We start from the raw sequence: 24,579 nt of genomic DNA, 5'->3' as shown, positions 1-24,579 counted from the left end.
GTCTGATACAGAAGCAGCCTTCCTGCTTTTGCCAGTGCACCCCGAAAGCTTTAGGCTGTTGGGCTGCACTTGGGGAGGGAGATACTATGTGGATGGGTGCCTGCCGATGGGGTGTTCAATCTCCTGTGTGTTGTTTGAAACGTTCAGCTCCTTCTTGGAATAGGCTGTGCGGGACGTGGCAGGCATAAGCTCGGTCATTCATTACTTGGATGGCTTCTTATGGGGGGGCCCGACAGGTTTGAACATTTGCACAGTTCTCCTGGGGGACGTTGCAACACCTACGGAACGATTGGGAGTCCCTTGGGCGCAGGCAAAGACGGAAGGTCCGGCATCCACCGTGACATTCCTGGGGATAGAGATTGATTCTTTGAGGATGGAATGTGGGCTGCCGGCGGACAAATTGGTTGGGTTGCAGTAGGAAGTGCGTGCAACCAGGGGGATTGCGTGAACTACAACTACGTAGACTTCAACCGTTGTTGGGTAAGTTGCACTTTGCTTGACAGGGCATGCCCATGGGCAGGGTCTTTTTGCCACCGGCTGGTGGCTTCAACTGCGGGAGTCAGTTCCCCCATGCATTTGGTGACACTGGGTAAGGAAAATGGGGAGGACTTGTTGGTGTAGCAGGAGTTCTTGGAATCGTACACAGGACGAGCTCTCGGGATGTCTGGCCCCCATTAGCAATTTTGATCTGGAGCTGTTCACAGATGCAGCTGGATCGACGGGGTTGGGGGACTTCTTTAAAGGTCAGTGGTGCGCGGCAAAATGGCCGGTGGAGTGGCAGAAAGCAGGGGTGTTGAAGAACTTGGTTTTGTTGGAGTTATTCCCTATTGTGGTTGCTCTGGAAACTTGGGGGGAATCCTTTCGCAATCGGAAAGTCCGCTTCAATTGTGACAATCTTGGGGTAGTGCAGGTGGTCAACAGGTTGACAGCGGATTCGGGAACGGTAATTAGGTTGTTGAGGCCTTTAGTACTGCGTTGCTTGCAAGTTAATGCATTCATATATGCTGTGCATTTCCCGGGAGTGGAGAATACTCGGGCTGACGCCCTGTCTCGCTTCCAGTGGGACAGGTTTTGGGAATTGGCGCAGAGGGCGGAGCAGTGCGGGGTGCCCTGTCCCGAGTGGCTGTGGAGTGTAGCTTTGGGACAGCAGCCAAATGGATGAGAGCGTCAGTGACTAAGGCCTCCTGGAACACCTATTCTAGGGTATAGAGGGAATGGTTGGACTGCTTAACAAGCATCGGGGTATCTTCGGAGGCTCCAGGTATAGATCATGCGGTGCTTTATTGTTAGCCTGGGTTTAGAGGCTGGCTTGTTGCCAGCATCGATTGACCGTGGGTTAGCGGGTCTGGTGTTCCTGTTTAAGTGGCAGGGGCACAGGGATGGATTACACCAAGGACTGCTGGGGGAAGCAGGCAGTGAAAGGGTATAGAAAGGCCCGTCTAAGGGAGTGGCTGGAGGGCTTCTGGCTGGGGAGGTGGAGTGTGGTCAAGACTACATCGGGATCTGGGTCAGACGTTCCAAGATGGACAAAAGTGAACGGGGGGCACGGATGGAGGTGAGGAGGATTTCTGGGTTTGGTCTCTGCCCTGTACAAACGGTGGCGACCTATTTGGAGAGACGCCCGCAAGGCGGGGGTTCTTTCCTGGTACATGAGGGTTGGGGGTCCCTCTTAAAATTCCAATTTATTGCAGTGTTCCGCAAATGTTTTGTCGTAGCAGGCTTTGACCACAAGAATTTTTTCATCACATTCATTCCGAATTGGGGCGGCGACGGAGGCGTCAAAAGGCAGGACTGAGTCAGAAGGTGGTCAGGCGCATAGGGAGGTGGGGACTCGGACAGGTTTAAGTTGCACGTGCACCCACACATGTTGTAAGGGTTGCACGAGGGGAGTTTGTTGTAAATTTGTTGATATGTTTATGTGTTGCCTTAACGTATGTGTTTGTACTGTTAATCTTTTTTACAGGTCGGGAAGTCGGATTGGTGTGGAGACTTGGCCACTCGTATGTGAACTGGGGGGCCAAGAGGTCGGACGTTCGGCCGAACGGCAGGTAATTGATGATACCCCCGGGCAGGAGGCTCTAGTCTGGTGAATCGGGGTACTGGGGATGCGGGGGAATAGGGTGCTGGGGGAAGTTTTTAGGTTCTCTAGACCAGACCGCCCTCCCTATGTTTTGGTGTTACATGTTGGGGGGAATGACATGGGAGCAAGAGCCATGCGGGATTTGATTTGGGACAAAAAGGATGACCTATTGAGGATAACAAGCTGCTTATCCTCAAATGGTGGTGGTATGGTCGGACATGGTAGGTTAGAGGTCCTGGAGATGGGCGTGGTCGGACTAAAAGGTTGACAGGGCTCGGTAAAAGTAAATAAAGAAGTTAGCAGGTTTTTATTTGGAATGGATGTTTGGCGGTTCGACACATGGAATTGGAGGTGGACACTTGGAGGTATCTCGGGAGTGATGGGGTGCATTTGACTGAGGTTGGTACGGATTTGTGGGCCCTGGGATGCAAGACGGGATCCAGTGGGGCCTGAGGGTTTGGAGGTGCTCGCAAGGGTAAGGGTTTACCCCTTGCGGGCTGTGGCAGCTCTTTGGGTTGCTGGGAGAGGAGATCGGAGAAGTACATGTGTAAAAACATGCTGTACCCATCCATGTGATGGGAGTGGTTTATGGTACTTCCAGGTACAGGGGGTACCTGGAAGGGTTAAAAGGGGTAGGTCACTGCTAGGTTTGATAACGCCTCAGAGTCAGGGGATTCCGACTGGAGGCATAAGGTTGAAGTTAAAATAGGTGGTAGCAGTGACCAGTGGGTGGGCGTTTCCCCCACCCAACCAGGAACCAGTTTAAAAGTTGAAGTGTTGGTAATGTTAATTTATGTTATTTACTAAAGTTTATATTTGTTAATAAAATAAGGCCGGATGGCCATTTACTCCAAAGCCTAGTTGGGTCTTTTGTAAAGAGGGGTTTTGGAGGGTGGTATGTGGGCATGGGGTAGTAGGCATTAGGTTACTGGGCCTAAGTCCTACAAGGTCAAGACCAGATCGTATGAACGCTATTTAATATTTGTTGGTGAAGGCCCACTAACCTACCAGTATGTTCTTGTGCTATAGGAGAAATTCATGCAAACACAAGGATAGTTAATAGAAAGGTTCTATCTCCACTGACTATGTGGAGAATGAAAATGAGGACTTCAGCTTTGTAACTTTACCACTATGTTAGCGTGAACATCACCTGAGCTCCTGCAGGGTACAGTCTGGATTTTTGAGTCCTTCACAGAGACGCCTCATCCCAATGTCCTGTAGATTATTACTTGCTAAGTCCAGGCTGATCAAAGATCGGTTTGCAATAATGGAGCACAGGTCACCGCAAGAGAATGAGGTCAGCTCGCATTTATGCAGTCTGCAGACATACAAAGGCCAACAATTGTAACGTCACTTTATTCTGACATACAAATAAAAAAGGTATCAAACTAATTATATTTTGGAAAAGGGTTTGCAAAGATGACTAAGATTTTAAAAAATGACATATGGTTAGGTTGAAAAAAGACCCAAGCCCATGTAGTTCAACCAAAAAAACAAAAAACAAACAAACATACAATCCCATATAAACAATCCTATACCCACAGTTGATCCAGAGAAAGGCAAAAAACCCCAGTAAGGACGAGCCGAACACCCCCTGGTTCAGTTGGTATCAGAACAACTCGAACAGGCAAAAGGTTCTTGCGAACATGCGAACCCTATTAAAGTCTATGGGACACGAACATGAAAAATCAAGTCCTCATTTTAAAGGCTTATATGGAAGTTATGTTATGTGATGCTATTACTATGATGCTGGTTTTATGTTGAGCTTGCAAAGAAGAGGGGAACTTCCGACACAGGTCCCGTGCCTCTGGTAAGAGTACCCACCCTTTTGCCTTTTTCCATTTCATCTGGATGTCATTGCTGTGAATATCTCTGTGATTATCCCGTGGCCTTCATATTGTGTAAAATACCATATCCGAATTCCATGTGGGTTCCAAGGACTCATCCATTTCTATTATCTGGACTTTATAGTGTCTGTTCTTGGTGTTAGTCACTTCACAATTTTTTAAAATAATTTTTATATTTTTTTTAGCGCTACATTATAGTTTTTCCTTTTATGTATTGTGCCTAGGGCTGTGGCGGCCCGTTCATAGGGGACGCATGCGCGGCGGCCTCCCCCCAAAGCCAGTCGCCAAAAAGAAAAAAAAAAATGGTCCCTCACAAACATGGTTTCCTAGATTGGGTATACCATGTGTGGACAAAACGCTCTCTGGCTCCCTCTAGCGGGGGATCAAAATGTGGAAGTAGAAATGTTGATGGTAGTACAATAGAAAAAAAAATGTTTATGTATAAAATATTTTTTAAATGAAATGAAAAATGTATTATAAAAAGGGAAGGGATTAAAGGTGGGATCTAACCCCATATAACCACATAGGGCAGTGATGGCGAACCTTGGCACCCCAGATGTTTTGGAACTACATTTCCCATGATGCTCCACTACAGTGCATAGTGCCAGAGCATCATGGGAAATGTAGTTCCAAAACATCTGGGGTGCCAAGGTTCGCCATCACTGACATAGGGTAATGCTGCAAACCAAAAAGGAGGAAATTGCAGATGAGATTTATCAGACATGGTGGGCCTATTACATACTGGCAAACATATGGCATATCCACGAGTTTCTCCCCTCCCTTATTTCACATTAGGCCCCAACTCTTTTAATAATCTGTGATAAAACATTTAAAATCTATATCTTAGTTTAAGCCCTGGTGATATAGAGACTGGAGCCTATATATCCACCCAGTCTCCATTTGGTAGACTCCCTTAGTCATATCGTGACCCTTTCAATAGGGATGGACTTTGTCTATCCCCCAAAATATAAGTAGAGAGGGGTCTCTGTTATGCACTAGTCTGAAGTGGTTGGAGACACTGTACTTTTTAAACCCTTTCGGCCAAGGTCCTGGTAGATCAACCTATATTTTGAAGATTGCAAGGGCACATGAGAAGATATGTAACATATCTACTGTCGCAGGTGATGAGTTGTTTAATATCATACTCCCTCCCTGTGACCACCAAAGAGAATTGATCTGCTTTCCTGGTTCTATCTCTCACTGTTTTACATGCTTTGCACCTTCTACATTTATAAAAACCTGTACAGTCAGGTTTTTTTGGGGGGGGGGATGGGTGATGTTTTGGCCAACATCACCCTAAGTCCCGGAGCTCTTCTGTAAATAAATTTAGGTTTTGGTGGAAGAATTTTTTTCAAAGTGTGATCTCTCAATAATATAGGCCACCATTTCTGGATGGCTTTTTCTACTTCCCTATATTGTGAATTAAATCCTGTAACAAATGCAAGGTAAAACTGATCTCCTCCATTGTTCCCTAGACAATTCCATTTTATTCTTAAAAACTGTCCTTTTGGTATTGCTCTTACCCAATTGGGATGATGGCAACTTCGGGTCAAGATGTACCCATTGCGATCAGTTTCTTTAAAAAATTTACGAGTCCTCAGGGAGTTCCTTGACTTATACATTTCTAAATCCAGAAAATGTATAAACGACTTATGCCAAGAGCTGGTGAATTTGATACTATACTTGTTCGCAGTCATCTAAGTCAGGAACTTTTCTAGTCCCTCCTGTGAACCCTCCCAGATGATAAATATATCTATGTACCTTGTGTACATTTTAAGTTATGACCACTTGTTCAAAAAGATATTGATGATACTGAGGGCATATCTTGCCCCCATCGCCACACCTTTCATTTGGCTAAAGAACTCCCCTGAATACCAAAAATAGTTATTCATCATAGCCATTTTTAAAGTTTCCACCAGATAATTTATTTGTGTATTGGTCAATTTTGAATATTTGTTAGCAGCCCATAGGGTGGCATCCAAAGCATGCTGTTGTTTGATATTGATGTAGAGAGATTCCTCATCTACTGTACCAAGCAATGTGTGTTCCCTTACCTCTACATCCTTTATTGCATTGATGAGTTGCCTACTATCTTTTAGATAAGCTTTACCCTGTGTGAAAAACGGCTGTAAAAAAGTATACAGTATCTGTATTCCCCTAATCTGGAATAAAGAGAACTTATCCCACTGACTATGGGTCTACCTGGTGGGGTGTTCTTATTTTTGTGAATCTTTGGGACCCGATAGATCACTGGAATGTTGGGAACTTTCAGAAGTAGATAATTGGCCTCTTTTTTGCTCAATATTCCTATCTTGGACCCTTTGTCAATCAATTGACTAAGTGCAGATTTTAACTTGATAGTGGGATCCCCCAATAATTTTTTGAAAGTGGATGGGTCCTGGAGAATTCTCTGCATTTCTGCAGTATATACCTCTTGAGTGAGGATCACCACCCCCCCCCCCCCCCCCTCATTATATGAAGGTCTAATCACTGTCCCCTTATTTTGTTATATTTGCTTGATAGCCTTTCTTTCATTTGTTTCATATTTATTTTATTTTAGATATCTTGAATGTCCTCCTGTACCATATGTTTAAAAATTCAATAAACTAGTGGGAAGAACCTTTAGGGTTAAAAGCCAATTTATTTCATAGTCCTGTATGAGAGTAAGTAGATTGAATAGCTGTATCGGTTCTACTTGAATGCTCCTCAAATATTTTTTTTTTCATTAAACTTCCTAGAAATTTTTTCCAAATCAATATACGTTTCAAACTTGTACAGAAATTTAACAGGGGCAAATTTCAAACCTTCACTTAAGACTAAGAGCTCTTCCTGTGAGAAAGAGATCTCAGTATTGGGTAAAAGCAATACCAAATGGACAGTTTTTAAGAATAAAATGGAATTGTAAAGAGAGCAGATTATCAAGCCCAAACAGTTATGTTGATCAGTAGATTCCTGTAAAAGGGTTATAGCAAAGAACAACTGCTTAACACTAGGGAACAAGGAGGAGATCAGTTTAACCTTGCATTTGTTACAGGATTTAATTCACAATATAGGGAAGTAGAACAAGCCATCTAGAAACGGTAGCCTATAGTATTGAGGGATCACACTTTGAAAAAAAATTCTTCCACCAAAACCTAAATTTATTTATAGAAGAGCACCGGAACTTAGGGTCCCAGAGGATGCTGGGACTGTGACATCATAAGGGGTGGGGTCACCATATGACATCACCCAGTGACCCCGCCCCTTGTCCCTATATAAGTCGCTAGCATTACGGCCTGAGAGAGCGTTGTGTCAACATCGAAAGAAGGAAGAAGAAGCAGAAGGCGGCGGCGGTGCCAACAGAAGACCGGGCCAATGCTAGTAAAAGAGCTGGAAGAAGAAAGCGGAGGCCCGGCAAGAAGAACTGAATAGCGGGACAAGACCCCCAAAAACCGGGACAAGACCCCCAAAGTTGGAAGAAGACCCCCGGACGGCGGCGATGAAGGAGAAAGCTGGGCTCCTCCGCTAGTAAAAGAGCTAGCAAAAGAGCAAAAGATAGCGGAGGAGTCCAGCGAGAAGACCCCCAAAGACGGAAGAAGAGAAGACCACCGGAGCTGTCTAATAAAGTATTTTAAAAAACTGTGTTGTGTTTTTTTTCTGTACACTTTTTTTTTTCACCAGGTGAATGGGTAGGGGTACAATGCACCCCATACTGATTCACATAGGGTAGGGGGGCGGAATCTGGGGGCCCCCGGATTCTGATAAGCCCCCCGCCCGCAGACCCCGACAACCAACAGCCAGGGTTGTCGGGAAGAGGCCCTTGTCCTCATCAACATGGGGACAAGGTGCTTTGGGGTGGGGGGCCGCAGGGCCCCCCTTCCCCAAAGTACCCCCCCATGTTTAGGGCATGCGGCCTGGTACGGCTCAGGAGGAGGGGCGCTCTTGTCCCCACCCCCTTTCCTGACCAGCCGGGCTGCGTGCTTGGATAAGGGTCTGCTATGGAGGGGACCGTTCACATTCCCAGTCAACACCAAGTTGCTGAAGTTCCATTCCAGGGCCCGGAATCCGAAAGCAATTGGGGCGGAGGTGCTGACTGCAGAGTGCATTTCCAAGACAGGTTATGCCTTTCTTCTGCTCCCTCTGATTCTCAGCTTCTAGCTGAGGCTGTGGCGGGGGAAGGCAACAGTTCTGGTGATCACCTCAAATTAGAGAGGCAGAGGCTAATGGATTTTGAATTCTCTGTGATGATTGTAAATACTCTTATGCAAACAAGAAAGGACAGAGGTAATCGTGCCTATAGTAGAATATGGCATAAATTCACAGTATTATTGCTGATCAAGATTTTACGCTGGACTCTTCAGAAGTCTGTTCTGAAATGCCTGCAGGCGTGGCTTGATTTAGGTCTATGCGTAAGTATGCTATAGGCACACATTTTGACTATCTCTGCCTTCACCAGCATACAGTGGGCATCCAACACCTAATTACACTGTTTTTCAAGATGCAATTTGGTTGAAACATCAAATTGTTTCCGAAATGGGATCTCCGATTGCTGTTGGACGTTATTGCTTCAGATGCCGTCAATCACCCTCTCACTGAAAACTGCTTTACTGGTGGCAATTACATCAGCCAGAAGAGAGTCGGCATCGGTGGCCTTGGGGTTTAAATAACCCATACTCGCGTACTTCCCAGACAGGGTGTTACGCATGCCAATGCTAAAATTTTGTGCCTGACCTTCAGAGTCCACATCACACAAGAGGTTGTCCTCCTACGTTCCTTTTGGGGAGTACACAAGAAATTAGCCCATTGGATGTGGACCAAGCTTTAAAATGTTTAATCAAGGCGACTTCTGCCATCAGAAAGTCGGATCATCTGTTTGTCATTTCAGGTGGCACACATAATGATTTTACGGCTTCCAGCAAAATTATTGCCCCTTGGTTGGTAAAGCTCATCTCCTTGGCCATGCCAGGAGAATCACAGCACCCTTCCCTAGAAGGGTCTTGACCTTAAGAGTGGCAGCAGACCGAGTGTCTGAAACTATCTGCAAGGCAGCTACGTGGGCACCAAAATATTCATGGCTTAATGACAGTTGAGTTTGGCATCCTGGCTTCTGTTTTTTTAGTCAGAATTGAGGAGTGTGTAGCATTATCCCTCCCTTGTTTTGGCAAGTTAGTTCCCAGCTGTGCTGACATGGAGCCGTCAGAATAATTGAAAATTGAATTTAAATACTTACCGTAATTTTCCTTTCCTGATGAGCTCCATGGCAGCACAGATCCCACCCAGTTTGGTAGGCCTAGTTACAGAATGCTGAGGCTGTAGGTGGGCTAAAATTTATGACACACAAAACACATCATGTTGCACTGTGGTGCATTGCAGTGAATGAACACATCTAAGCCCCCCTCTTTTTTATTTACATACATCGTATTTTGATGAGAGTGGCCGTGGTGTTCTTTTTGGAAAAGTCATCTTTGCAAGTCAGTTGAGATCTATGAGGTCGTCGGAAGACATCTCTGGAGTTTCCGGGGTCCTGTATCCAGCTGAGAGAACCATTTATCTGTGTGTCCAAGCTCGTATGATTCAGTGTCACTGACATCCGGGTCCAAGCGCTCTGGTAAGGGTGTTTCACCTTATTCACTTTTTGGATTCACCTACTGTGAATGTTTTACATTGCACCCAACACGTTTGAAGATTATCACTTTGTTGTGGATCTCAACCTAGTTTCTTTTATTGGGACTCATGCTATGAGATTTGTGTAAAGATTCTTCATTCCACACATTTGTTCATTCTATTATGTTGGACTTTGGACTTTCCATAAATTTTTCATTGATGTATATATTTTGTTAGTGCTACATTGTCAGGTCACCTAGAGCCCAGGTGACAGGTGCACACCGTAGGGTTGGGGGTGCACCGCTAGGCTGTGGACCCTACGGCTGACGGCTGCAGACGGGGGACAGATCCCACTGGGGTAAGAGCGTAAGATTCCCCGGGGCGCGGAGTCTAAGAGCCAGCTGGTGTTCACCAGAGCTTCGAGTGGTGAAGATGGTCTTGGCTGCAACTGGCTCCAGGTCGCGACCCCCAGGGTCCCCCAGCTCACACCCACAGTAGGGAACAGGAGGATAGGGATGGTAAGGGACAAAGCCAAAGTCGGGGCCACAAGCAGAACAGAATAGTCGGGTACACACCAATAGGTCAGGGTCACAGGCAAGCAGGGATGGTCAGAACACGCCAAGGTCGGTAACGGAAATCAGTAGCAGAGCACACGACAGGAGACAGGAAACAGGAAGCTAATACACAATGGAATACACAATGGTTGATCAGCACTGAGCCCTGCAGTGCACAGGTTTATATAGGCTCCCTGATGGGGCCTGGGGTGGAGCCATGCTTAGAGGAGAGGTTATAAAAACCACCAAGTGGAAGTAGCTGGCTTCTTAGTCTGAAGACATGAGGGAAGGTAAGCAAACACAGGAAGATCACTGCATAACCATGACAGTACCCTCCCTCTTACGAGGCCTCCCCCTTCCCTGCCTGGGTCCAGGCTTAAAGGGAAACTCCAGATGGAACCTCCTTAACAGACAGGGAGCAAAGGCCTCAGATGCAGTGATCCAAGACCTCTCCTCAGGACCCAACCCTTTCCAAAGTACGAGTTATTGAAGAATGCCTTTACGGAGCCGGGAATCCAAAACTTGACTAACCTCGTATTTTAGATTATCCTCAGAAACCAAAGCAGAGGTAGGGAGAGGACGAGAGGACTTGAGGACTAAAGGCTTTTTAGGAATGGGTAAGGGCATGAGAAGATCAGGAGTCTGAGCAGGGACCCCCTCACCCTTAAAGTTGAGTTGGGCATCCATCACAGGACCACCAAACTGGGCAGAGGTCAGTGGATCCCTGAGGTCAGGTTGGTTAGAGGGTGACATGTCGCAAGATTTAGGCTGGATAGCAGAAACACAAACAGAACCCTGAGAAAAAGATTGAAAACCCCTCCTGGCCGAATGAGGTATTCTATCCAAAGGATGGATTGAGCCTCTTAAATGGGTTTGAACGGACATAGTAGTAGTAGGGTGAGGCTGGGTCACAGAAGGTCCTGAACAAGAAGCAGGAAGCTCATAGGGCATGGGCTGGACTGGCATAAGTGGTGTGGAGGCCGACTGATTAGTATTGTCAGATGTAGCGACCATCTCAATCGCATCACAAGGCATAGCGACTCTGGAACTTGCAGACAAGTTAGCCTGGCTGTGCGTCCAAGGGAGATCAGGGACTGGCAGAGGTAAATGGTTATGCGAACTGGAGCCAATGATCGACTCAGGTTCATAGGTGGGCTCCTCATCCAGAGTATCACATGACCCAGAGAGTGCACCAGTCCGACTATTGCAGGACGCGTCCCAGAGATCGCCATATACAGCAGGAAAAGCAGAAGATACTGGGATGGTGGTAACGGGAAGTCTCTCCTTTGGGGTACCCTTGAGTAGTCAGGAAGAGGAACAGGAGGAACCCCAAGCCAGGATCCGTCCAGCAGACCAGTCAACGTGTGGAGAATGGAGCCGAAACCAAGGAAGACCTAATATGATAGGAGGTGAAGCCTTAGGTAAGACAAGGAAGGATATCCACTCCTGGTGGAGTGCCCCTACTGACATCTTAACAGGAATAGTCTGGAAGCGGATAGGACCCCCTGGGAGAACCGTGCCATCAATCGCCAAGACCACCAATGGTGTTGTAAGGGGCAAAAGGGTAAGTCTCATGGAGGATGCAGTTTCCCAATCCAAGAAATTGGCAGCGGCTCCGGAATCAAGATGTGCTGAGACCAAACGAGAGGAAGCACCGACATGAAGCAACACAGAAAGGAGAAGACGAGACGGTGAAGGTGATATTTCAGGGTCTAATACTCCACCTTCCAGATGTATTAGCCCTGAGCGTTTTTCCGGACGAAGAGAACAAGTGTCACGGAAATGACCTTTAGCCCCACAATAGAGACATAGGCCCAGAGTTCTGCGCCTAGCGCGTTCTTCGGGAGATAACTTAGTCCAGCCCAACTGCATAGGTTCCTCGGTAGGCAGGGGGTGCTCCTCGAATCGAGGAGAAGGGACTGGGGACTCAGGATGCCTAAAGAACGGGGAGTGCTGGCGTCTTTTTTCCAGGGCCCTCTCCTGAAAGCGAATATCGATCTGGTTACACAAGGTGATGACACTGTCCAGATCAGCAGAAAGGGATCTTCCTGCTAATTCATCCTTCACTCTATCAGAGAGGCCATGTAAAAAGGTTGCAACTAAGGCCTCATTATTCCAGCTCAATTCAGCTGAGACGATACGGAACTGAAGAGCATACTGTCCCACAGAAGCGGCCTCTTGACGGAGACGTAAAAGAGCGCTAGCCGCTGAGGAGACACGACCTGGTTCCTCAAAGATATTCCGAAAAAGTTTCAAGAAATCAGACAGGCTAGAAACCACTGGATCATTCAGTTCCCACAGAGGGGCGGCCCAAGCCAACGCCTCGCCGGACAGGAGGGATATGATATATGCGACTTTTGCAGGAAGTTTTTGCAGGAAGTTTTGGGGCTGAAGTTCAAAATGAATTGTGCATTGGCTGAGGAAGCCCCTGCAGGCCTTGGAGTCCCCAGAGAAATGGGACGGAGCTGGCAGTACTAATGAATGCGTGGATGCGACTGGTGCGATAGGTGCAGTCGCAGATAGCGGTTGAGGTTGTTGAACTGGGGGTCCTAATGAGGCCTGAACCTGTTCAAAACGGGATGCCAAATCCTGAAGGAATTGCATCACCTGGGTCTGATGCGATTCTTGGGTCTCAAGTCGCCGAACTAAGCTCTGCAATGGATCATCTGCAGGAAGCGGCACGTCAGCTGGATCCATGGCTGATCAAACTGTCAGGTCACCTAGAGCCCAGGTGACAGGTGCACACCGTAGGGTTGGGGGTGCACCGCTAGGCTGTGGACCCTACGGCTGACGGCTGCAGACGGGGGACAGATCCCACTGGGGTAAGAGCGTAAGATTCCCCGGGGCGCGGAGTCTAAGAGCCAGCTGGTGTTCACCAGAGCTTCGAGTGGTGAAGATGGTCTTGGCTGCAACTGGCTCCAGGTCGCGACCCCCAGGGTCCCCCAGCTCACACCCACAGTAGTGAACAGGAGGATAGGGATGGTAAGGGACAAAGCCAAAGTCGGGGCCACAAGCAGAACAGAATAGTCGGGTACACACCAATAGGTCAGGGTCACAGGCAAGCAGGGATGGTCAGAACACGCCAAGGTCGGTAACGGAAATCAGTAGCAGAGCACACGACAGGAGACAGGAAACAGGAAGCTAATACACAATGGAATACACAATGGTTGATCAGCACTGAGCCCTGCAGTGCACAGGTTTATATAGGCTCCCTGATAGGGCCTGGGGTGGAGCCATGCTTAGAGGAGAGGTTATAAAAACCACCAAGTGGAAGTAGCTGGCTTCTTAGTCTGAAGACATGAGGGAAGGTAAGCAAACACAGGAAGATCACTGCATAACCATGACATACATTTTTTTGCACTTCTCTGATTTGAATTTTTGTCACATTTTTTTGCGTAGCAGCTATTATATTAATTTTTATTTCTATTTCACCTTTTTTTGATATTTTGCACAGTATTATTTCTATTCACACACAAATGTATATGAGTTAATGGAGGCATGGGGGCAGAGCCTATACCCAGCTGTGCTGCCATGGAGCTCGCCAGGAAAGGAAAATTACGGTAAGTATTTGAATTCAATTTTCCATTTTATGCTCTCTTGCTCCCTTAGCAGAACTGAGGAGGAGTATAAGAACGGTCTTGCAAATGTTACCTGAAAGGAAACCAGTAGCCAGAACCTTTAGATGGACTAGATAACAGTAGAGCAGCAGGGTCCAGTCCAGGCAGAAGGTTTAGAGTCCATGTAGTAAGCCAAGGATAGAATCCAGGATACAATCAGTGTAGCAGACAGCCAGTAAGCAGGACAAATGAGACAAGGAAGTTGCGTGTTGGGTGCTGGTCAGAGACAAAGAGCTCTTGTACACTAGTGGTTGTATTGGTGAGCCATGACAAGGAAAATGTAATTCCTCCATCAGTGACAGTGTAATGCTTGGACCAACTAACTTTATTTTAGAATATAAATGTTATATATCAGGTCACTGCAAGCATAGGAACCCTAGTTCATTGTGATCTTCCTGTATGTAATGTAACATAAACCTTACCTTAAATTTTGCAAGCTGCAACGATTATGTCTAAGTGCTCGGCATAGACATTTTATTCCAGGGTCCTGCAGGTCATTCCGTGACAGATCCAGGGTGATCAGAGATGGGTTTCTGATAACTGAGCAGAGGTTGCCACAGGAGGATGTTGTGAGACCACATTTCTCCAACCTTCAAAAAATGTAAAGTATATGTGAACCCTCATGAATAACATTTACAGTGCATTCAGACCCCCTTCACTTTTTCAGTTTTGTTATGATGCAGCCTGATACTACAGTTGTTTAAATTCATTTTTCTCATTAATCTACAATTAGTACCCCATAATGACAAAGTGAAAACAGAATTTTAGAAATTTTTGCAAATGTATGAAAAAGTAAAGACTGAAATATCACATTGGCATTCAGACCCTTTCCAAAAACATTTAAAATGTAGCTCAGGTGCCTCCCATTTCTCTTCATCGTTGCTAAGATGTTTCTACACCTTGATTGGAATCCATCTGTGGTAAATTACATAAATTGATTGGACATGATATGGAAAGGCACACACCTCTCTATAAAAGGCCTCACAGCTGCCAATGCATACTGTATCAGAGCAAAAGCCAAGAGGTCAAATGAACTGCCTGCAGAGCTCAGAGACTATTAGATTATTGCAATGCACAGATCTAGAATTACAACTGAGAGACCAAAAGAGAGACAACACTTAACCCATGTTACATTGATATGCCATTTAATGCATTCTAGTAATTTAGGTTGTTAGGATGTCCTGAGGAGTCATAGAGATGAGATCTCTATAGCAAGTTGTGGTGATAAAAGAGGACCAGGGGGCCCAAGTAGAGGTATGGCGCTTAGTAGTCCCCCTTGCAATGTGGGTAAGTTCCTCCATGAGGCAAACCTCAGAGATCTTTTGTAACCATTTCTGTATGGAGGGGATTATGGGTTGGCCCCACATAGAGGGAATAAGGGCCATGGCCGTGTTCAGCAGGTGGGGAATGAGCAAGCCTTTATTATACCTGCCAATGGGCATCAAAGTGGCATGGAAAAGTATAATCCAAGGATCGTGGGGGAGGTCGATACCAGTGATTTGATGAATTAGTGACCCTGACCCTTACATCCGTGATGCCCACAGACTTTGTGTGGCCACTGGAGTCTGGAGCTGCCTGTCACTGACCTCCTCCATTGCTGGCTCGTATGCTTTCTCATAATTCATCTCTGTACTCCCCATTCTGCCACTCACTCACACCCCCCAATTCCACCTTTGTACCTAACCCTCCCTTATTCCACCACTCACCTCTGTATCTAACCCTCCCCATTCCAGCACTCACCAGTCTGGAGGCATCTTCCCATCAGTGGGGGGGTCTTTCTCCCACTCCTCCTGCATAGACTTTCACTGCCCTCCCTTCTCTTTGTTAATTATTAAAATACTCAAAAATACCTCCTAACACCCAAACTGTCCTCATACAGTACAGCAGATAATTCCATAATTTCAATCCTCTATATTCTACCATCATCTCCACCCTCTGTATGCTCTTGCTCTCCCCACCGTCAGTGTCCCCTCAACAGAGCTTCCTGGCAGCAGTGTCCCCCTCACTGTAGCACCCCCATCAGTGTACCTCAACACTGACAGCTGGGAACAGACAGTGCCCCCCCCATGTTGGATTCCCTTGGTCTGCCCTTACTGGGGGCCGAGCGGGCTGGACTTAGCTGTCAGAATTTGCGACGGGACTCGATAAACTTGTTATCAGTGTTTTTCTTTCAAATTGTGCACAGTTAGTGCAGTCCTGTCTCAGTCTGAGTGAGGCAGGGAGAGGAGGCGGGACACAGGCAGCAGCCAAGTCCAGAGGAGAAAGTTCTGTTCTTCTCCACTGAATTTTGAGGGCGAACCAACCACGTGGTTGGGTGCTAGACGACAGGCGGCCCTAGCAACCAATTACTAATGCTGGGTACTGGAGCACAGATCTCGGCTGTGGGACACAAGGCAGATCGGAGCTGTACTCTGGGATTTTTTGGAGGGAATGCAGCAGGCTAATATTACAGGGCAGCCGCACAGGCCCGCTGGGGCTGATGCTACGCCCATGGTTTGAAGCATGAAGCAGAGGGGTTCTTGTCCAGGAGGAGGAGATCCCAGCCTTAAGGGCTGCGGCCCTTCTGGGCAGACCAGCTGTACTTTTCAGCTGCTTTTCGAGGTCTTTTCAGGGTCACAGCTATACTAGCTGGAGGGACCTATTCTATTAAACTGTGCTGGAGCTGAGTGAGGGACTTCTTTTTGGTATCTGGTCTGAAGAATTCACTGGAGAGGTGTCTGGAAGATATTGGAAGGAAGCATCCAATTGTCCAAGGTCTGGTCCAGACCAGTGTGTGAGATTCCAGTGATTGTGCACTGCTGCTATCCCTCTTACATCAGAGTCAGACTGTACTTAAAGTGGACATTGTTCATGGTGTCCCTGTCAACCCATCATTTGCTGTTGCAAGAATTGTGCTCAGAATCTTAAGGAGGAAGATTAGTGTACTCGAGTTACTACTTAACATTACTGCTGTATCCCACTGTTACCCTGCACCCATCCAAGTTAAACTTTCTCTAAATATAGCATCAAAAAGAATACCCCTAGACCAGTGATGGCGAACCTATGGCATACCTGCCACAGATGGCACACAGAGCCCTCTCTGTAGGCACGCAAGCAGTCCGGTGATCGCAAGGTATAGGGAAATCTATGAAGAGTCCAAATTTGTGGTGGGGGAAGCGCAACAGCAGCGAGGTCGAGGTGTGGGAATCTATTTACACATAGCGAGCGAGTGGGCGGCCCCATATCCTCCGTGGGGAAATTTTAACAGATAGGCCTGAGAGCTCATAAGGAAGAAAAGAACTTCACTGCCTCCTTGACCCCTGTAGAAGGGAGCAGCGGGTGCAGCATCCCCGGCGCCTTCCAGAGCCTTGACTCCTCTCCGTTAAAACATCAACAGTGAGGCCCGGAGAACAGGCTGACTGGGGCCCAGAAGATGAGGATGGCCCAGAGGTGCAGGCTGCGAGGGAGCTGCTGGAAGAAACAAAGCAGAGAGCACACAGAGACTGGCATGGAAAGTATCAGGCAAGATCATACACAGACCTACCTGCAGACAGAGACTGGGATGACTGGGATGAATTTCGGCCAGCAAAAGATTGAGAGCATGTCCTCTTTTTCAGTCGGAAAAAGTTCCTATCCAAAAATGCATTCGCGTGCAGGCAATTCCGATGCGCAAAAACTCATGCATGCTCAGATTCAACTACGAGATAGAAGCTATTGGCTACTGGGTATTGAACTTCCTCTTTCTAGTCCCGTCGTATGTGTTGTACGTCACCGTGTTCTTGACGGTCGGAATTTGGTGTGACCGCGTGTATGCAAGACAGCTTGACCGAAATCCCATCGGAATTCCGTTGGGAAACCATCAGAGCTTTTTCCGACCAAAATTCCGATCGTGTGTACGCGGCATTACACTTCTCTCTCTCTTCTCATTCACCTCCTCTCTCTTACACCCCTCCTCGCTCTCTCACACCCCCCTTTCTCACACACACACACCTCCTCACTGTCTTTCTCACACCCCCCCCACACCCCCTCTCTCTCACACACACACACACCCCCTCAATCTCTTTCTCACACCCTTCCTCTCACACCCCCCTCTCTCACATGCCCCCCCTCTCTCACACACACACCCCCTCACTCTCTTTCTCACACCCCCTCTTTCTCTCTCACCCCCTCTCAATCTCTCTCTCATCCCCTGAGCAGTCTGAGCAGTGCTGGGTGCCACTGCTGCCCCTGGAGGATAGAGATTTCTGGGGGCTCAGAGCGAGGTGCACAGGTGAGAGGGGAGGGTGCACTGCACCTGCCGGTGAGGATGGGGTCTCCTAGAGGGACCATTACTTCTAGCGGACTGTGTGTGGCCTCCTTTTGGGGATCGGACATATGGTGGGTTGAGTGGAGTTCTGTCTCCCCCCCTCTGGACACAGTCACATGACTTCTGACACACTGCCCTATACACCTGTTGCAGTTTGGTCACTCAAAATGGTTTGCCATCACTGCCCTGGACTGATCATTGAGCTGGAGGAGTGACTGAGACTGTGTGCCCGGGTGTTAATGCACTTACTGAGAAAATAACATTGGAACCTATGCAGCAGGCCCTTTAGGGGGGTGAGCTGTACATTCTCAAGTATTTTTTTTAAAATCTGTCGAGGGGGGGGGGGGGAGTTACATTTTTTTTAACACTACCCAGGGTTTAGCTTCAACATGTTACAGCTTACATACAGTGCCTTAAAAAAGTATTTACATCCCATGACATTTTTAACATTTTTGTCATGTCACAACCAAAAACGTTTTATTAAGATTTTATGTGATAGACCAAAAAAAAGTCACATAATTGGGAAGTGAAAGGAAAATGATAAATGGTTTCTAACATTTTTTACAAATAAATATCTGAAAAGCATGGCGTGCATTTGTATTCAGCCCCCTTTACTCTGATACCCCTAACTAAAATCTAGTGGAACCAATTGCCTCCAGAAGTCACCTAATTATACCTGTCAACGTAAATCCCAAGGTTCTATATCATGCTAATAGGTCAGGAGGTCTGGGAGTCCCTCAAATATGGTTGTATTATGTTAGCCCAATGGAATTGGCTGAGTTTTGAACAGGCTTCTATCTCCTCATACTACCTTCCAGGCCTACTATGGTCCTCTAAGCCCTCATTGTCAGGTATGTGGAATCATAATATAGTAGTAGCCCAATCACTGAAATTATGGCACTTTTATAGACTTAAGCCTGTGCTTATTTCTAAGACACCCCCATGGGCCTCTTTCCTGGGTGATCCCAGGCTCCCTGCAGCCTTTGAGGACCAAAAGGCATTTCAATGGTGGATAGACCAGGGTCTAACTACAGTAAACGACAATCAGTTTGCAACTTCTCTCTTTCTCCCACCTGGAGACCCCAAAAAATATTCCATCATGGGAATTTTACCATTATATCCAAATATGTAATTTTTTCGTAACACGTTACACTTTAGTCCCGTCATATTCCCATGCCCCCTTTAAATTTCTTTGTAAGAATGCCCCCAGACAAAAAGGTCTAATCTCTGGGCTTTATAAATCTATGGCTGCCATGGGGAAGATGCCAAACTAATATATATATATGTGCAACTGGAAATGGGAGCTAAGCTTGACGTTTGATATAAAGGAGTGGGAGACTAAATGGCAAAATATGCGTAACTACACAAAATCCTTAACAATATGCAAGACGGCGATACAGCTTTTTACTCGCTGGTACTATACCCTGTTGCATCTACACGCGATTTACCCACAGGTCTGCCCCTCCTGTTTCCATGGATGTGCTCTCTCTGGCTCCTTTTTGCTCATATTCTGGGAGTGTGATAGATTACAGTCTACTTGGAGGGAACTGTTCGTCCTTGTTGACATGCTGGCGGGGAGGCATCTTGCTCTGACACACGAACATTGTCTTTTATTTGGAAAAATCACAAAAGTTCCTAAAAATCTATTAAATCTCATACAAACCATATGTTTTGCTATGCAATGGCAATTGCCCAATACCAAAGCTCTAATATGGTACCGCTCTCTCAAGTAATTGTTCGTATTGACCAGATAATGTTGATGGAAAACTTTTTTCATACATTTCATGATTCCATATCTTCCTTTTGATGCTAAGTGGGACCCAAGGTTAATTTGCTGCCATCGGGATTGATTTAATTTAGTGATGAATACCATCACCCTAGGTCTTCATGTAATGGTTTCACGCTCTGTTTTATTTTTGTTACAGTTTTTAAAGTTGAAACTTATTTGGAGTTGCGTTAAATTCTATACACATTACTAACTCTTGGTCCAATAATAGAATGAAGAAAAATTCCAGTTGCTCCTGTTTTATTAGCTATTGGACATCAATGATTTGGTGAATTGTTTTTACAACAGTTATCTGTAACCTGTAATATCCATGTTCCACCTCACTATACTTTTGTGATGTGGATTTAGAATCCTAACTTGCTTCTTTCTGCTGTAAAGTTTTTTTTTATCTCAATAAAAAAAAGTTTGTATACAAAAAAATAAGTCACCTAATTAGAAAATAGAGTACGCCTGTGTGTAATTTTAATCTCAGTATGAATACAGCTGTTCTGTGAAGCCCTCAAAGGTTTGTTAGAGAACCTTAGTGAACAAACCGCATTATGAAGGTCAAGGTACACACCAGACAGGTCGTAGATAAAGTTGTGAAGAAGTTTAAAGCAGGGTTACGTTATAAAAAAAAATATCCCACGCTTTGAATATCTCACAGAGCACTGTTCAATCCATCATCCAAAAATGGAAAGAGTATGGCACAACTGCAAACCTATCAAGACATGGCCATCCACCTAAACTGACAGGCCGGGCAAGGAGAGCATTCATCAGAGAAACAGCCAAGAGGTCCATGGTAACTCTGGAAGAGCTGCAGAGATCCACAGCTCAGGTGGGAGAATCTGTCCACAGGACAACTATTAGTTGTGCTCTCCACAAATCTGGTCTTTATGGAAGAGTGGCAAGAAGAAAGTCATTGTTGAAAGAAAGCCATAAGAAGTCCAGTTTGCCGTTTTTGCAAGAAGCCATGTGGGGGACACAGCAAACATGTGGAAGAAGGTCAGATGAGACCAAAATTTAACTTTTTGGCCTATAAGAAAAGCATATGTGTGGTGGAAAACTAATTCTGCACATCACCCTGAACACACCATTCCCACCATGAAACATGGTGATTACAGCGTCATGTTGTGGGGATGCTTTTCTTTAGCAGGGGCAGGGAAGCTGGTCCGAGGTGATGGGAAGATGGATGGAGCCAAATACAGGGCAATCTTAGAGGAAAACCTGTTATTTCTGCAAATAATTTGAGCCTAGGGCAGAGGTTCCCCTTCCAGCAGGACAACGGCCGTAAACCTACAGCCAGAGCTACAATGGAATAGTTTAGATCAAAGCATAGTCATGAGTTAGAATGAAATAAATTAAATTGAGAATCTGTGGCAAGACTTGAAAATTGCTATTTACAGACGTTGTCCATCCAATCTGACAGAGCTTGAGCTATTTTGCAAAGAAGAATGGCCAAAAATTTCACTCTCTAGATGTGCAAAGCTGGTAGAGACATCCCCAAAAAGACTTGCAGCTGTAATTGCAGTGAAAGGTGGTTCTACAAAGTATTGACTCAGGGGGGCGCCATACAAATGCACGCCACACTTAAATATTTATTTGTTAAAAAAAAATTGAAAATCATTTATCATTTTTCGTTCCACTTCACAATTATGTGCCACTTTGTGTTGGTCTGCCGCATATAATCCCAATTAAATACATATACGTTTTTAGTTGTAACATGACAAAATGTGAAAAATTTCAAGTGGCATGAATACTTTTTCAAGGCACTCTATATTTTGTAATTGGTATTTACATTTATACTTTAACATAACCAAATGTTTCATAGGGACCTAAGTTGTTAAAATAGTTTTCAGAGAAATGATCAATTGCACCATTGTATCCTGTTTCTGTAAATACCTAATGTAATCTAATGCAGTTTGTAGTTATAAATAAACATAAGATAATCCATAGTCACAAACACAATATCTCTTCCGCTTGGGAGAGTGCCCACTCTAACGATAAAAGCTATATCTCAGTCCTGTTCCTATTTGGATAAGCCAGGTCTTGCTACCCTCTTAGACTGGGGAAGTCTGGAACACTGCAACTACACAAAAAAACAAACAAGGGTGCACCGACCTAGTGCATTATCTTAGGATCAAAGTTTATTAAAGTAAATCGTGGTAAGTATCATACTCACAGAGTGTATAGACATCAAAGATCATAGTGTAAAATACATCCATTCATATGAGGATCCGATAGGCTGACGTGTTTCGAGGATGACCCTCTTTCTCAGAGCCTCTGAGGAAGAGGGTCATCCTCGAAACGCGTCAGCCTATCGGATCTGCATGCTAATGTATGTATTTTACACTATGACCTTTGATGTCTTTACACTCTGTAAGTATGATACTTAACACGATTTACTTTAATAAATGTTGATCTTAGGATAATGCACTAGGTCGGTGAGCCCTTGTTTATTTGCTTTTTGTATAGGATAATCCATATTTGATCTATACATACTCAGGATCCGCTTCTTCCTTTGCAGCACTACACAGTGGTTGTGCTTTACTGCTCTTACTATGGAACTCTATATATTAGTCGGCTGACACTGATGCTCTTTCTGTGTTTCTGATATCTTAGTTTAAGTGGTTGCAAACCTGCAGTGTATGCTACCTAAAAAAAGCACCATATTAATGTGTCCACATTGCATATTTAAATCATTGTACTTTTACCTTAACCACTTCCTGCCCATCCTATAGCAGAATGACGGCTGGGCGGTGGTTGCGTTATCCTGACTGGACGTCATATGACGTCCAGCAGGAGAAGTCGCGTTGGCGCGCAGTGATCGGTGGTGTGGTGTGTCACTCTGACACACCACAACTGCGATTAGGGTAAAGTGCCTATGATACGCTCCAGTCGTCTCCACCGCTTACCGGAGCCTTCGGTAGCGGCAGAGACGATCACATCTCCCCTGTGAGGCTGGATGCCGAGTGAGGAAAAGATGACCCCCACTCGGCTCCATACCATTGGATGACAGAAGCGACATCAAATGTCACTTCCGCCCAATGGTCTTAAAGGAGACATTTTTTTTTCATTGCATATAAGTGTAAATGTGAGATCTGAGGTCTTTTTGACCCCAGATATCACATTTAGGAGGTCCTGTCATGCTTTTTTTCTATTACACTATTGCACTGATTACTGTAAAAATTACACTGGCAGTGAAGGGGTTAACCACTAGGGGGGCCAGGGAGGAATTAAGTGTGTCCTGGGGAGTGATTCTAATTGTTAGGGGGCGTGGCTATGAATGACACTTCACTGATCATAGCTCCCGTTCACAGGGAGCTATGATCAGTAACCGTGTCACTAGGCAGAACGGGGAGATGCTTGTTTACATTAGCATCTCCCCGTTTTTCAGCTCTGTGAGACGATCGCGGACATAGGCCGCGTACACACGCGGGGACTGTTCGCTCAACTTTGTCCGCTGAACAGTGTTTCGGCGGACAGTCCGCTCATGTGTGGGCTTTCAGCGGACAGTTTCAGCGGACAGTCTGCTGAACAAAGTTTTTCGGAAATTCCGAAAAACTGTCCGCTGAAACTTTGTTTCAGCGAACAGTCCCCTCGTGTGTAGGCTTGTTCGTCAAACTAAGTTCCGCGCATGCTCAGAAAGGATTTACACGCCGAAGTTTGCATTGCAGTGTATAGGACGTCGTTTTCTAGTCCCGTCGTACATGCCGTTCACGTCATCGCGCACGGTTTCAGCGGACTGTTCGTTCGTCGTGTGTGGGCAAGTCCGTCCATGCTAATTTTGAGCGGACTGTCCGCTGAAACTGTTTGACGGACAAAGTTGAGCGAACAGTCCCCGCGTGTGTACGCGGCCATAGAGTCAGTGGGACCCGCGATCCTACTCATGGAGCTCCCAGCAGGGTCACGTACGTGCCGCTGGTAGCTTTTGGCATAAAGAAACAGGAGCCATGCTGGATGCAATTTACTTTACAATCTACTATGTAAGTTTGTGTCACCGGTACAAAATTAAATGAACTAATAAATGAGTGTGTTTGTTTAAATTTGTGTACTGGATCTGCCGCAATCATAAATTCCCTACCAATGGTATGGGAGGTGCAATACATTATTTTAGTGGATGACTGCACCAACCTTTATCCAAATGGCACCCAAAAAATACCAATAACAGTGAATATTAATTTACATCCTATAGTATGAATTCGGTAAAAATTTATTAATATAAAATAGAAATTTAAGCCATGAAAACAACTGTGAACTATATATGAAGAAAAAAACAAAACAGAAGATTCAGTGGATCCAAAAAGCATATAGAGGAAAATTTATATATATAAATATATATATATATATATATATATATATATATATATATATATATATATATATATATATATTAAAGAAAGTCCCCGTGCTCTTCTTTAAAAATGGGTGATTAAACCCTCCTCAACAAATCACGATGCCGTGTTTAAACTTCCACCAAATCCATGACACACCACCACCTTCCAGCACCAGAGATCAATATTAAAAAAGCCTGGATCAGCCACTCCTCATCAGAATGTATCAGAGTATGTCTGTTTTTTCCAACTGGTATCTCAGTAATCATTCCATGATATCTCCACTTAATGGGGATCTTAAAAACTCGTAGGAAACAAACGGTCATAAAGCTTCCTGAAGACGCATGATTGGATGCGAAACGCGTAGATGCTTCTGGGCCCTAAATAGATTGCTGGAAGGACTCAGTGCCGGTCTATAGGCACTATACTTATGAGTGCAATATTTTATATATATTTATGAGTTTTTAAGATACCCATTAAGTGGAAATATCATGGAATGATTACTAAGATACTG

The 24,579-nt window shown here is 45.5% G+C and overlaps 1 protein-coding gene across 1 annotated transcript in view; it reads right to left on the bottom strand.

Moving 5' to 3' along the window:
- LOC143957101 (NACHT, LRR and PYD domains-containing protein 3-like) overlaps positions 1 to 24,579 on the bottom strand; it is a 116,386-nt gene that overhangs the window by 18,736 nt on the left and 73,071 nt on the right. The window contains exons 8-9 of the mRNA XM_077467245.1: positions 14,104 to 14,271; positions 3,231 to 3,398 (exon numbers count right to left, since the gene is read on the bottom strand). Coding sequence (XP_077323371.1) covers positions 3,231 to 3,398; positions 14,104 to 14,271 — 336 coding nt within the window. The remainder of the gene's footprint in view (positions 1 to 3,230; positions 3,399 to 14,103; positions 14,272 to 24,579) is intronic.

Source organism: Lithobates pipiens, unplaced genomic scaffold (assembly GCF_037356315.1).
Source record: "Lithobates pipiens isolate NorthernLeopardFrog02 unplaced genomic scaffold, aLitPip1_a1.2 Scaffold_51, whole genome shotgun sequence".
Classification (NCBI taxonomy): domain Eukaryota; kingdom Metazoa; phylum Chordata; class Amphibia; order Anura; family Ranidae; genus Lithobates; species Lithobates pipiens.
Note: the sequence above shows the minus strand (reverse complement) of the source record. Positions and strands in the feature narration are given on the sequence as shown.